Here is a 13,850-nt window from a genome sequence, read left to right as displayed (position 1 = left end):
CCAATTATCAACGGGATAGATTCAATGACATCTAGGTTAGGTGAATACATTGATATCCATTTACAGCCACCAGTTGTAAAAACTACAGCATACCTCAAGGACACAAGACATATTATTCAGTTGACTCAAAATATGAGGGTAAATGAAAATACATTATTAAGCACAGCAGATGTCTCATCCCTATACACCAATATAAACCATGAAGGAGCAATAGAGGCAGCTAAATGGGCGCTAAAAAATGATTCTGCAACTTCCAACAAGCATAAAAGGTTCATCCTTAAATGCTTAAAGTTCTGTCTATATCATAATTATTTTTGGTACAGTGGTGAATATTTTCTGCAAATAAGAGGAGTTGCTATGGGTGCTAAGTTCGCCCCTAGCATTGCCAATTTATACATGTCAAAATGGGAGGAGGAATATATCTATAGAAGTCAGAAAAAAGAAATACTAACATACAGTAGGTATATTGATGATATTGTCCTTATATGGGATGGCACTAAAGAGGATTTAGAGGATTTTTATGAGAACCTAAATAGGAATGAAAACAACATAACTTTGAGCTGGAATATAAGTGAAGAGGCTGTAAATTTCCTAGATATACTGATGGTAAAAGAAGGCAACATGATATATACAAAGAATTCTTTTAAGCAGACAGATCGCAATGCATATATACCAACCACAAGTTGTCACTATCGACCTTGGATCAATAATATGCCCAAGGGTCAATTCATAAGGCTTAAAAGAAATTGTACTAAAGAAATTGATTATAGAGCACAAAGCGAAGTATTAAAACAAAGACTCATAGATAAAGGATATGCACCGGACAAAATTGAAAGTGAAAGAAACATAGTAGGCCACATGGATAGAGATATGATGTTAAGGGATAAACCCAAAAAAAGCACAAAAAACATTAAGGTACCAGTAGTTTTGGACTACAATAAACAATATAAAGCGGTACAAAAAATCATCTCCAAACATTGGAATGTTCTGAAGTTAGACAAACATTTAAAAGATATAATACCGGACAAACCCAAATATATATATATAAGAGAGCACCAAATCTGAGAGACAGATTAGTAAAAAACATTTTGGAACCCCCTCATTCTAGAAATACTAGTTTTTTTCAGGGCATAGGTTTTTATGCATGTGGACGCTGCTATAGCTGCAGCAGGGTTAAGAGCAACCCCAGACGTAGACATACATTTTTTAATACTCATAATAATAAAGAATATAAGATCAAACAACTCATCTTGTGTGATACGAGAGGAGTCATTTACGCTTTAAAATGCCCTTGTAACCTTATATATATAGGCAGAACCAAAAGAGCTTTAAAAGAAAGGATTAAAGAACACGTGTATAATATAAATAGAGGCTATAAGTACCACCATGTATCACAACACTTTCGTCAATTCCACAATTCAGATGCTTCCCATTTACAATTTTGGGGAATAGAAAGGCACACTAAGCACTGGAGAGGGGATAATATAATTAGAGAGATCAGCAAGAAGGAGTCAAAATGGATATATGAAATGAGTTGTTTAGATCCTAAAGGCCTGAATAAGGAATTTGACTTATCTTGCTTTATCAGCAATTACTAGTGGAGAGTACACTATTTTATAAGATCTTCAATCCTTATAAACAAATAACAAACATAGCATGCTGCGTATAGCAGGTACTTGTGTGCGCTTGCAGACACATGTATATAGGGAGTAGGTAGACGCACACACACATGCATTATGTTATTGCAGCATGATTTCATTTAAGGGTGGTGTATTAATGTAGATGATTTTCCATATTATCACTCTATAACTACTAAAATAAATTTTAATAAATTAAGATTTTAAATATTTTATACATTTTATATATTTCTAATACAGATTGTAATACAATAAAAATTTAAATAATATAGGAACATGCATGTAGCATAACATCGATTTGTGTAGGGTTATAGGATTGAATGATTAGACAGTAAGGGGATTTAGTCACTATTTTTAAACAATTTTCAAATCATTTTTTTTTTTTTTATTATAAAATATTTTATATTTTTTTATTTTTATTTATATTTTTCATTATACTTTTCTATTTTTTTTTTTTTCTCATATCATTTTTATTTAAGTTTTAAATATTTCTCCCTGTAATAAATAAAATAACTTCCTCCTTTATAAATATTATTTTATATATTTTAAATAAATTGATTAAAAGATTTTTATATTGTAAATCATGGGATAATAAGAATTAATAATGTGTCCAAGTAAAGGTTTTGTATGTACACAACTATTGTATTTTTTGGTGCCTAGCCCGGTCACAGTACTAGTGATATATAGTCAGAGTAAAGGTTGTTTCCTAATAAACCTTGTAAATACAATATAAGCAATGTGGTCTATGCATGTACACATTGCTGGAACATAAGTAAAAATATCTGGCCCCATTGAGATGGCCGCCTCTGTGCGGACTCCGGGAAAATGGCGCTGGAACGACCTATATAAGAGCAGTAGCGTCATGGCGTCTTACTATATCCCCCTGAGGAAGCCACGTGACCCTGTGGCGTAACGTGTAGGGGAGGGGCTCTGACGTCACCAACAGCGGAACGGCGAGTACTGTTATTGTGCGAGGGCACACATTTCAAAAAAACGCTCTGTATTATCCTGTGGAATGTAAGTTTGCATTTGTCTGGAGACACATTAAAACATTTTATGAAGGATAAAGCACTATGTGGGAATCTTTCTTTTACATGGCCTAAATTGGAGGAGCAAAAGGGAAGAAGAGGAAACAGGAGATAGACTCTAACAGGACGAGGGGAGATATCTATTTCCATCTATCCAGCCCTCATAACTTAGAAGAAAAGGCCATCTAGTGGAAGGAAAGTAATATTACAATCTACCTCAACAGCAATACATCTTCCATTTTCGGGACAATCACATGTCACCTGAGTTAAGGATAACCAGTATATAGTTATAATCACTATTTTAGGCTGCACAAGTGAGAGTGAGCACACTATATCATTTGTATTGTTTTATCAGTATTTACTATTTATTTTTATTTAATATTTTTTATATGAATTATATTGTTTTTTAATATATATATATATATTCTCTTTATATAACTGTTTTGTGAAATTGTTTTGCATCTTTGCACATATAAGCTTTGCACATAAATACCACTACGTATGGGGGTTTCTTCAGTTTACCTGATTTGATTAATATTGTGTCCATATAATTTGAATTTATCTGCTTTTTTCACATTATCTATTTTATTAATATGGTTAATCAAATATAGCACCAGAAGTGTTTTTTAAATTCCATCACCATGGATTAATATTTATTTAAAATTATTTAGATTTATTTATTTATTTTTTATTTTTATTATTATATATCACTAAATAATATTGAGGAGCGCGACACATTTAATATTTTATTTATTTATTCTCACACATTATGAGTATGTGTTTTTGTGTTGATGCACCATCACATTTATAGGAGCTAATCATTCACAAGTATTTATATACCACCATAGTAGCTCACAAGTTCACATCATTACAAAAGTGAGATTTTGGCTCTTAGAAGAATATCTAATTTTTCATTAAGGGAAGTTCTCTGCTTTTTATCCTATGAGCAACTTTAGCACAAACGGTTGAGTTGAACCTCTGGAGGCAACCCTTTTGGCATTTCTACAGGACGCTGCAGAACAGTTGGAGTGACCATGGATATCATACACAGTGCTGTTTTTGACCTGTATAACATATAGGTCAATAAAAAGATGAGCAGGCACGCCTGGTAGTGAATGAGCACCGTGGTAGAAAGATTGTTTGAAAAGTCATGTCACTTGGGGACTGAAAATTAATAGTCATTCAATATTGTATATTGTGTCCTCACTGCTTCCTTCGCCCCTCTATGGCACCCACCACCTCCTCCTATTACTCCACTCTCCAACTGACCCCAACACCTCCACTAGTAGTTTCTCATGCTCCTGCACATCCCGCTCCCATGCCACCTTTCTCACCCTTCTCCTCCTCCTAGCCGCGGGGGACATCTCCTCGAATCCTGGCCCTCCACCTCCCTCACCCGCTCAACACCCTCCCACCTCCACGTCCTACTGCAACCCCCACAACTTAGTATCTGTCCCCCTGCTCCCTAAAATCTCCCCTTCATTTTCATGTGCACTCCTGAACGCCCGATCGGTGTGCAACAAGCTTACCGCCATCCACGACCTCTTTGTTTCCAGCTCCCTCAACCTCTTAGCGATCACGGAAACCTGGATCCAGCCCACTGACTCTACCTCCCCTGCTGCACTCTCCTACGGAGGTCTCACCTGGACCCACTCACCCAGGCCTAACGGTCGTAAAGGTGGTGGGGTTGGTCTGCTCCTGTCACCGCAGAGCACCTTCCGAGTCCTCCCAAACCCCCCCTCCCTATCCTTCTCCTCCTTCGAGGCCCACTGCATCCGACTATTCTCCCCAACCCCCCTGAAGATTGCTGTGATATACCGGCCTCCTGGATCCATACCCCGCTTCCTGGATGACTTCTCCTCCTGGCTACCCTTCTTCCTCTCCTCTGAGCTACCCACCATCATCCTTGGGGATTTCAACATCCCTGTCAACCTCGACAACCCAGACACAGCCCGTCTCCTCCACCTAACCTCCTCCTTTGCACTTGCACAGTGCATACAATCCACCACCCACTCCGACGGAAATATCCTGGACCTTGTCTTCTCCAACCGCTGCGCTCCCCACAACCTCACTAACACCCCCTTCCCTCTCTCTGACCACAACCTGATCACCTTCTCTATCTCCTCGTCCTCCAACGCCTACCCCTCCAAATGTCACACCACTACCAGCCGTAACCTCCGCAACCTTAACCCTGCCTCCCTCCACTCTGCAGCTGATCAACTCCACGACCGCATCCTCCCCCTGTCCTGCCCTGACTTGGCTTTGACCGCCTACAACAATGCGCTGTCAACAGCCCTTGACTCACTAGCGCCTTTAACCACACGCAACATCAGACCCCGACCGCTCCAGCCCTGGCAGACTGATCACACCAAAACCCTCAAACGACAAAGTCGTGCCCTGGAGCGACTATGGCGCAAAACCAAATCCCAACAAGCCTTCACCTGCTACAAATCTGCCTTCCACACCTACACCTCCTCCCTCCATGCTGCCAAACAGGCCTACTTCTTGACCCTCATCAAGGCCCTCTCCTCCAATCCTCGCCGACTCTTCTCTACCTTCAACTCTCTACTCTCGCCACCCCCACCTCCACCCAGCACCTCACTCACTGCCCTTGAGATTGCCAATCACTTCAAAAACAAGATTGACACAATTCGCAAGGACATTGCCGCAACTCACACACCCTCTCAAACAGCTACCCCCTTATCCCCCCTCCCCCTCGACATAACCCGCAGGGACTTCGTCGCTGCTCAAACTCTCTCCAACCCCCTTCACCCTCACTCAGCTACCCCCTCATCACCCCTCTCCCACGGCCCCACCACTGCTCTGACCTCCTCTTCCACCCCACCCTACATTCCTCATAAGGAAGCTCCCCCCACACTCCGCACCTTTGACCTTACTACTATCGAGGAAGTCTCCAAGATCCTCTCTGATGCCCGCCTCACCACCTGCCCCCTCGACCCTATCCCCTCACAACTCCTACGACCTTCCTCCTCCTCCATCCTATGCTCCCTCACCCACATCTTCAATCTCTCTCTCTCCTCAGGCACTTTCCCCTCCCCTCTGAAACATGCACACATCACCCCCATACTTAAAAAGCCCTCCCTGGACCCCAATGACCCGAACAACCTCAGACCCATCTCCCTGCTCCCATTTACATCTAAACTCCTCGAGCGCCTAGTCTACACCCGCCTATGCTCTCACCTCAACGACAACAACCTCCTCGATCCCCTACAGTCCGGCTTCCGTCCCCTACACTCCACCGAAACTGCCTTACTCAAACTCTCCAACGACCTGCTAACCGCCAAAGCTAATGGCCACTATTCAGTGCTCCTACTCCTTGACCTCTCTGCGGCCTTCGACACAGTCGACCACCCCCTCCTCCTCAAAAAACTACACTCCCTCGGCCTCAGAGATTCTGCTCTCTCCTGGCTCTCATCCTACCTGTCACAACGCTCCTTCAGCGTTACCTATAATGCTACCACCTCCCCCTCACTCCCCCTCTCTGTTGGGGTCCCTCAAGGCTCTGTCCTTGGGCACCTTATCTTCTCCATCTATACCTCCTCCCTTGGCCAACTCATACACTCTAACGGCTTCAACTACCACCTCTATGCCGACGACACACAAATCTATCTCTCAACCCCCCACCTCACCCCCTTGGTCTCAGCCCGAATCACACACCTACTGAGCGACATATCAGACTGGATGTCGCTCCACTTCCTTAAATTGAACCTCTCCAAAACCGAGTTTCTTGTCTTCCCCCCCAGCCCGGACACCACCCCCCATTGATTTCTCCGTCACATCCAACAACGCTACCATCAAACCCGCCCTGCAGGCCAGAGTACTGGGTGTCATTCTGGACTCCAACCTATCCTTCCAGCCCCAAGTCCAATCTTTAACAAACTCGTGCAGACTCCACCTCCGCAACATCGCCAAAATCCGCACGTTCCTAGCCCCAGAAACCACTAAACAGCTCATCCACTCCCTCATCATATCACGACTCGACTACTGCAACTCCCTCCTCACTGGCCTGCCTCGCCGCTGGCTATCCCCGCTTCAGTCGATCCTGAATACGGCTGCCAGACTCATCCACCTTACCAACCGCTCCGTTTCTGCCACCCCCCTCTGCCAATCCCTCCACTGGCTTCCGATTGCGCAACGGATCAAATTCAAAATCCTAACGCTGACGTACAAAGCTGTCCACCATACTGCCCCGAACTACATCACTGACCTAATATCCAAGTACCGCCCAGCATGCACACTCCGCTTCTCACAAGACCTCCTTCTCTCTAGCTCCCTGGTCTCCTCCTCCCATGCCCGCCTCCAGGACTTCTCCAGGGTGTCACCCATCCTCTGGAACTCCCTGCCCCAACCCATCAGATTATCGCCTACTTTCCTCTCCTTTAGGCGCACCCTGAAAACCCATCTCTTCAGGGAAGCCTACCCCACCCCCTGCTAACTTGCCGACCTCCTCCACTCTTCCTACCACTCCATCCCCCACAGCTATCTCCTCCTGTGCCACCATCCCCTCCCTCCTAGATTGTAAGCTCGAAAGAGCAGGGCCCTCGAACCCCTCGTGTATCACATTGTATTGGTATTGTTCTGTCACATGTTCTGTCCCCCTTTGTAATGTACAGCGCTGAGCGAACTATTGGCGCTTTATAAATACTGTATAATAATAATAATAATAATATAAGGACTAATATTTTTCATTTTTGCACTAGGTTTATTTTTTCATCTTGAATGCATTTGTCAGACAGGTGTTTATTGTATTATTTATGCATGTAGATTGGGGACTTTACCAATAGGGGGGAATTTCTTTTCAACATACCAGTACCACTTATGGTTTTTATTTGATTTTGCACTATTTGCCCTATATGGGTTTGATGGTCAGCTGGGTGTTTATTCTTTAATTGTGATTATTTAGTGTGTGCTATACAGATATAGTACACGAGCACCAGATTACATTTTAATATATACTTTTGAGTTTAAAGAGGATTAATTGGCACAGGTTTAATGGCGTTTGCTAATACATCTATTTTGCTTCATTTTATGGGTTTTGATACATTACACTGTGTACACAATTAGGGAAGTTGTATTTTTCAGGATTCATTTCATTATTGAACTACAGTGCTCTCGGTCAAATCAAAAATGTTAATAAACCTCAAACCTGAATATTTTCAAAAGTAAAAGTGAGATTTTGGCTTTCAAGGGAGAATATCGATGTGTGCACAATTATTGGGCAACTATTAGTCCTCATGCACACTAGACGTTATTACAGAGGCTGTTTTTGGCTTTTGGAGTTTTTTCTACAGCCAGTAAACTCCACAGCATGTTATCCTATGTGTCCATGCATACAGACTGTAATCAGCGTTTTTTGGCAGGGGCGTCTTTTGGCTGGAAAAAAACCCCAGAACTAGTGGGTTTCTAGAGGAGTTTTTTAGCTGCAAAAAGGCTCTAACGCTGAAAAACGTGGTAAAATGCGGTAAACCAGCACTCTGACTTTTTTTTTTTAGCAAAAAGAAAAAAAAAAAAATTTTCTGGTAAAAAAAAAAACCGCTAAAAACAAATGCGAAAAAAAACACTGCTAAACACTAATGCAAAAACGCTTAAAAAAAAAAAACAGTTTTAACATGACTTTACTCAGCTAACGTTACCAGCGTTATTAAAATGCTCAGTGTGCATGGAGCCTAAGTGAGCAGAATTATGCAACTAAACAAAAATTTTCCATCTCACTTGTTTATTTTCATCTGTTAAAGTGAGAATAATAAAGAAAACACAAAATTTACAAATAAACATTTGACATTTATAAAAATAAACATCAGTGACCAATATATTCACCCTTTTCTGTCAGTGTCTTGATCTGTTGACAACCAACTTTTAGTGTGCAGCAACCACAGCCTCCCAGACACTGTTCAGAGGTGTACTGTTTTCCTTCACTGTAAATCTCCCGTTTAAGAAGAGCCCACAAGTTCTCAATATGGTTTAGGTCAGGTGAGCAGAGGGCCATGTCATTATTTCATCTTTAAGGCCTTTACTGGCTTGGCTAGCCCCGCAGTGGAGTACTTTGATGCGTGTGATGGGGCATTGTCCTGCAGAAATATCATGATCTTCTTGAAAGATGCAGACTTTTTCCTGTACCACTGCTTGAAGAAAGGTTCTTCTAAAAACTGGTAGTAGGTTTGGTGGTTGGGTGTAACTTCAACCTGAAAAGGTCCAACTAGCTCATCTTTAATAATACCAGCCCATGCCAGTACCCCACCTCCACCTTGCTGGCGTCTGAGTCGAAGTGGAACTCTGCACCCATTACGGATCCAGCCACAGGCCCATCCATCTGGTCCGTCAAGAGTCACTCATCTCATCAGTCCATAAAACCATTGAAAAAGCTATCTTCAGATATTTCTTGGCCCACTCTTGATGTTTCAACTAACGTGTCTTGTTCAGTGGTGGTCGGGTTTCAACCCCCCTTACCTTGGCCATGTCTCTGAGCACTGAACACCTTGTACCTCAGAGCACTCCACAAAGGTTGCAGTTTTGGAATGTGACAGCACTGGAGGATAGTGGGTTCCTGGACGTTTCACGTTTAATTCTTCTCAAATCTTTGGCAGTTATTTTGCGGCTTTTTTTCTCAACTTGTTTCTTGCAACCCTGTTGACTATTTGCAACAAAACGTTTGATGGTTCTGTGATCATGCCCCAATAGCTTAGCAATGTCAAGAGTGCTGCATCCCTCTGAAAGACTTTTTACTATTTTTGACTTTTCAGAGTCAGTTAAATCTCTTTTTTGGCCCATTTTGCCTAAGGAAAAGAAGCTGCCTAACAATTATGCATACCATGATATAGGGCGTTGATCTCCATAGCCCTTATCCTCCCTCATTACACATCACCTGACATGCTTAAATCTAATAATCCAATAGGCATACAGCTTGGAGCAGGACAATATGCATAAAAGTGATGATTTGGTCAAAATACTCACTTGTCTAATAAGTGTGCACACCGTGTATATACTATCATTGGCTTTTGATATTCATGCATTATTAGCAGTGCCAAACTACACACAATTTTTTCTTTGCCACTTTTATTTGGGAACACATTTTGGTGTAGGCAGCAGCTTTTCTCTTTCAGTCCAGGTTCACACTATGTGGTGCAGGAAACTGCATGTAATTCGCACAACAATCGCACCACATTCCTGTGTGAAATACATGGAAATGTCGGTGTGGTGCGATTTGAGCCAAACATTTATAACAGAAACGAAGAAAACCACAACTTATTTTTCAAAATGTTCGGTCTTTTTTCGTTAAGATATTAGCTAATGCGGGAGCCAGCAACACAAGGGACAAATCCTAATGACTAAGTAATGTGCTGTTTTTTTTTTCTTCATTTGTGAAATAACTTAGGCTTCAAGGGGCCCATACCACCAGAAAAGTGCCTTAAGTGTGCCACTGAATTCCTGCCACATTCTCTGAATTTTCTCCCTACCTACTCCCTGGCTTTACTGACAGATAGGTCAGGCTGTAGTCTGTAAAATCTGTAAAGATGGATAACCGACACTATGGCTTCCATGTGTAACAGCCGCCCCACTACAAGGGTAGATTATTTTCTAATTGCTAGCATTGGGCTTTAAAGGCATTGTACACTTTAAAATGTTTTGCTGTTTTAACCAGGTATTAGTGTAGTTATATTCCCTGTGTTGTTTGCCTTACCCTGTAATGACGTGCTCACATGTTGTGGCTGAAGTTTGTAGTGTCATGGCTGATTTATTCCTCTGGGTCCATATATTGCTTCAGCTACCCTGTCCCTACTCAATAAAGGGTACAAGACAACTTCCTGCACATTGCACACCCTGCCATCTGCTCAGGGTCAGTAAAAAAAAAAAAAAAAAGTGGCTTTTTTTCCCCTCATGTGTGAAAAGTTTTAGAAAACTGAACCACTGCCCAAGGTTGCTGGGGCATGGATCTAATCAGGTAAAGTGGTTGTAAATCTCAGACATGAAATATGAACAATGCATATCCCTCTATAGTGCGTTCTTGTCTCTATCCAGAGCCGTAAATGTCATTTCTGTCTGCTGCTTCTTTCCATTGCTATCAGCATCAACCACTTCTGACAAGTTTTCCTGACACCAAGAGAAAAATGGTGACGGGAGGGACCTTCAGCAGACTTACAGCCTCAGCTCTGTTCCTGTGAGCTGTGTGGAGGGCAAGTAAAAAAGAACCCCAAATTTTGGGTTGTCTCCAGAACACTAGTTCTGGAGCCCTGGGGACCCCAGGAGATTTCATTAAAGTGGAAGTAAAGGCAAAACATAACTAACCCTAAACCTACTCTAAGCCACATTTTAAGCCTAATCTATCTATCTATCTATCTATCTATCTATCTATCCCTGTAAAGGTTCAGTCCCACACTATGCTGTCAGTGGCAGCTTCAGCTTGTAGCAGTGTGTAGGAGAGGCAGGTGACAACAGAAGCCCCATAGTAACTCTGTGGGTGACGTCACTTCCCAGCCGTTGTCGGCTGTCTACTACACACAGAACAGGTAACTACAGCGATTATTTTCTTTACGAGGCTAGTTAGATTGGGCTTAGAATGTGGCGGAGAGTAGGTTTAGAGTTAGATAGGATTTGCCTTTACTTCCACTTTAATTTGCAAGGATTTCCTCTTACTTCTTGTTTGGCTATGAGACAGGAATTGAAGGTAAATCTCCACAATAGGACACAGATGGCAAAAAACTGAGTATAATCCCCCTTACTCTATCCAAAAAAAAAAAATGCCTTATAGTTCGACTTTAAAAGGAGAAGTACAGCCAAACCTCTTTTGCCTGTACTTCTGTGGATTACAGGAGTGCACTCCTATGACCCATTTTCAGCTAACAGTGGGCTAAAGCTCGCTGTTGGCTGACATCACTCAGCCGGTCCAGGCTAGTGAAATATCCCGACTTCAAAGTCAGGATCCACCCCAGAGTCTGGAGCAGCACCTGGCTCAGCCTCTCAGTGATACAATGAGAGCCTGAGCCAGCCCCTCCCCTCCACAGCCCAGCACTCCAATGAGCGTTGGGTGGGCTGAGCAGAGACTGACAGACCTGCTCTCTGCTCAGAGTGGCTGTGAGAACTCAGCAAGCATGTAATTGCTGAGTTCTCACCCTTAGCGCTGGCGGGGGACCGATGCTGCATCCACCTAGGTAAGTAGAATTTAAGAATTAAAAAATGGCCATACTAATTTAAATTCTCGTGGTTGTTTGGTGCTACCTGAGCTTTAACGCCTTTGTTCTCAGCGCATGCAAATATCAGGCCTCTTGGTGGCTGGACCATTTGCATACCCAATGTAAACAAAAAAAAAAAAAAACACAACCACACCCTCCTGGCACATTTACTGGTGCCTCACAGAAAGGTCACATAACCCTAAACCCCGCCCCCCAGTGTCACAAACCCCTCAAAGGGCAGGGAGGCGCCAAGGGGTTAATCTTGCTGTGGCATGTATACAGCTTTGAGTGGCTGCATGCCCTTCTTTAGGTGGGCGATGGGGGGTGTAAAACTGCTTCCTCAACTGCCTGCTTTTACCACCGCCATGCTGCCTGTGAATGAGGCCTGTGTGTTTGTGTCTGATCTAATTACTGTATTGCTCTGACCTGCAGTGCACTAGACCGGAGACCCAGGGGCTGAGGGATGTGTCTTCACTGGAAGTGGCAGCTCTCAGACTACAGACAGAGGTCATACATTAACCTGTGCAGTGCCACGCCTCAAGCTACAGCTTCTGCCCCCAGAATTTGAAGCCTGACTCTACCATAGACTGTGTGTACAGGACAACTAATGACACCATGACACCACACGATCAATGTACATCTTACACAAGGTGCAGGGAGGAAGGTTCAGAAAGCCTTAAAACTACTAAAGATATAAAAACCAATGGCTGCAACATACCAGCACACGTGAGCTCTGCCAGAGCCCTCATGACCCAGGAGAAGAGCCCAGGGGGGTCCAGGACTCCACACCGGGCACAGCTAATGACATGGAAACTTCCCTCCCCTCCAGGCCCCAGAGCTGGAAGAGCGGGGTACAGGTGGAGGAAAGGCTGGGTGCAGGTATGGGGCTCTCCACCTCTGATCCCCTCACACACCCAGCTCCCTGTCCACCCCAGGCCGTACTCACCATGGTACAGATCGAGGCGATCTTGCGGACGGTCATTAGTACGTCCATCCGCCCTCCTCCGCCGTCGCCATGATCAACCGGAGCTCGGCACCTTGACAGCCGCAGCAGAGTCCCCGGGATAGCGCTCCGCCCGCCGCTGTGCGACTTTCAAACCATTCCGTCCGGAAATATGGCAGGATGCACGAGAGTGCCTAAAACAGACGTTCCGCCCCAGGAATGAGGCCTGGCTGGGGGGGAGGGAGTAATGCAAGTCAGCTCTATGGCAGCATGGAATTAAGTGAGACAATAAAACTGGGAAGAGTGTGTCTTCCTGCTCATCCTCCAAGAGAGACTATACTAATTGTTTCCATAGCACCTGACCACCACCAGTGCCACCTATTATGTTCCTCCATTGACCACAAACACCAGCTGGTTTTCCATTCAATAAAGTAGAACTATAGGCAAAAGTCTTTTTTTCATTTTGGATGGTTATAACCCGTCAGATTTTATTTTCACCATCTGCGTCCTATTGCGGAGATTTCCCTTCACGTCCTGTCTTATAGCTAAACAGGAAGTGAGAGGTAATCCCTGCAAACTAAGGGAATTCCATGGTTACCCCCAGGTCCCCAGAACTAGTGTCCCCATTGGAAGATTTCCCCTCTATTATCTTTTTGGCGACAACTCAAAATTTCTTTTACTTCTCACTGATAATGGTAAACAGGACAAAGAGGGAGGGTGAATCTCCCTAGTGGGGACATAGGCAGCCATAAAAACCTGACAGTGCTTTTAAACCCTCTCCACTCTGTTCAAAACTGAAAAAAAAGGTTTGCCTTTAGTTATACAGTAACCATTAACAGTATTTTCCTTGTCGCTGACTGCCAGGGCCAGACATTTCTACCCCTGCTGCTGACCACTAACAGCAGACATTTCTTTTTCTGTCACTGACCACCAGTGCCCATGCCTCCCACCTGCCCTATATTTGGAGGGACCGTCCCTCTTTTGGAACCAAATCCCTCTGTTTTGCTTACCTTCTCAGTTGTCCCTCTTTTTGGACAGAAGTGTAGGCCTCTAT

General features: G+C 43.6%; 1 protein-coding gene across 1 annotated transcript in view; it reads right to left on the bottom strand.

Annotated features, from left to right (window-relative positions):
- Positions 1–12,985, bottom strand: part of LOC149456275 (ubiquitin carboxyl-terminal hydrolase 12-like) — a 98,515-nt gene extending 85,530 nt beyond the window's left edge. Inside the window, exon 1 of the mRNA XM_089685200.1 lies at positions 12,800–12,985. Coding sequence (XP_089541326.1) covers positions 12,800–12,847 — 48 coding nt within the window. The 5' untranslated portion in view covers positions 12,848–12,985. The remainder of the gene's footprint in view (positions 1–12,799) is intronic.
- Between the last annotated feature and the right edge of the window lie 865 nt (positions 12,986–13,850).

The sequence above is a fragment of the Staurois parvus genome, unplaced genomic scaffold (assembly GCF_062004578.1).
Source record: "Staurois parvus isolate SC_StPar_1 unplaced genomic scaffold, SC_StPar_1.0 ptg000365l, whole genome shotgun sequence".
NCBI lineage: Eukaryota > Metazoa > Chordata > Amphibia > Anura > Ranidae > Staurois > Staurois parvus.
This window is presented reverse-complemented; position numbering and strand designations above follow the sequence as displayed.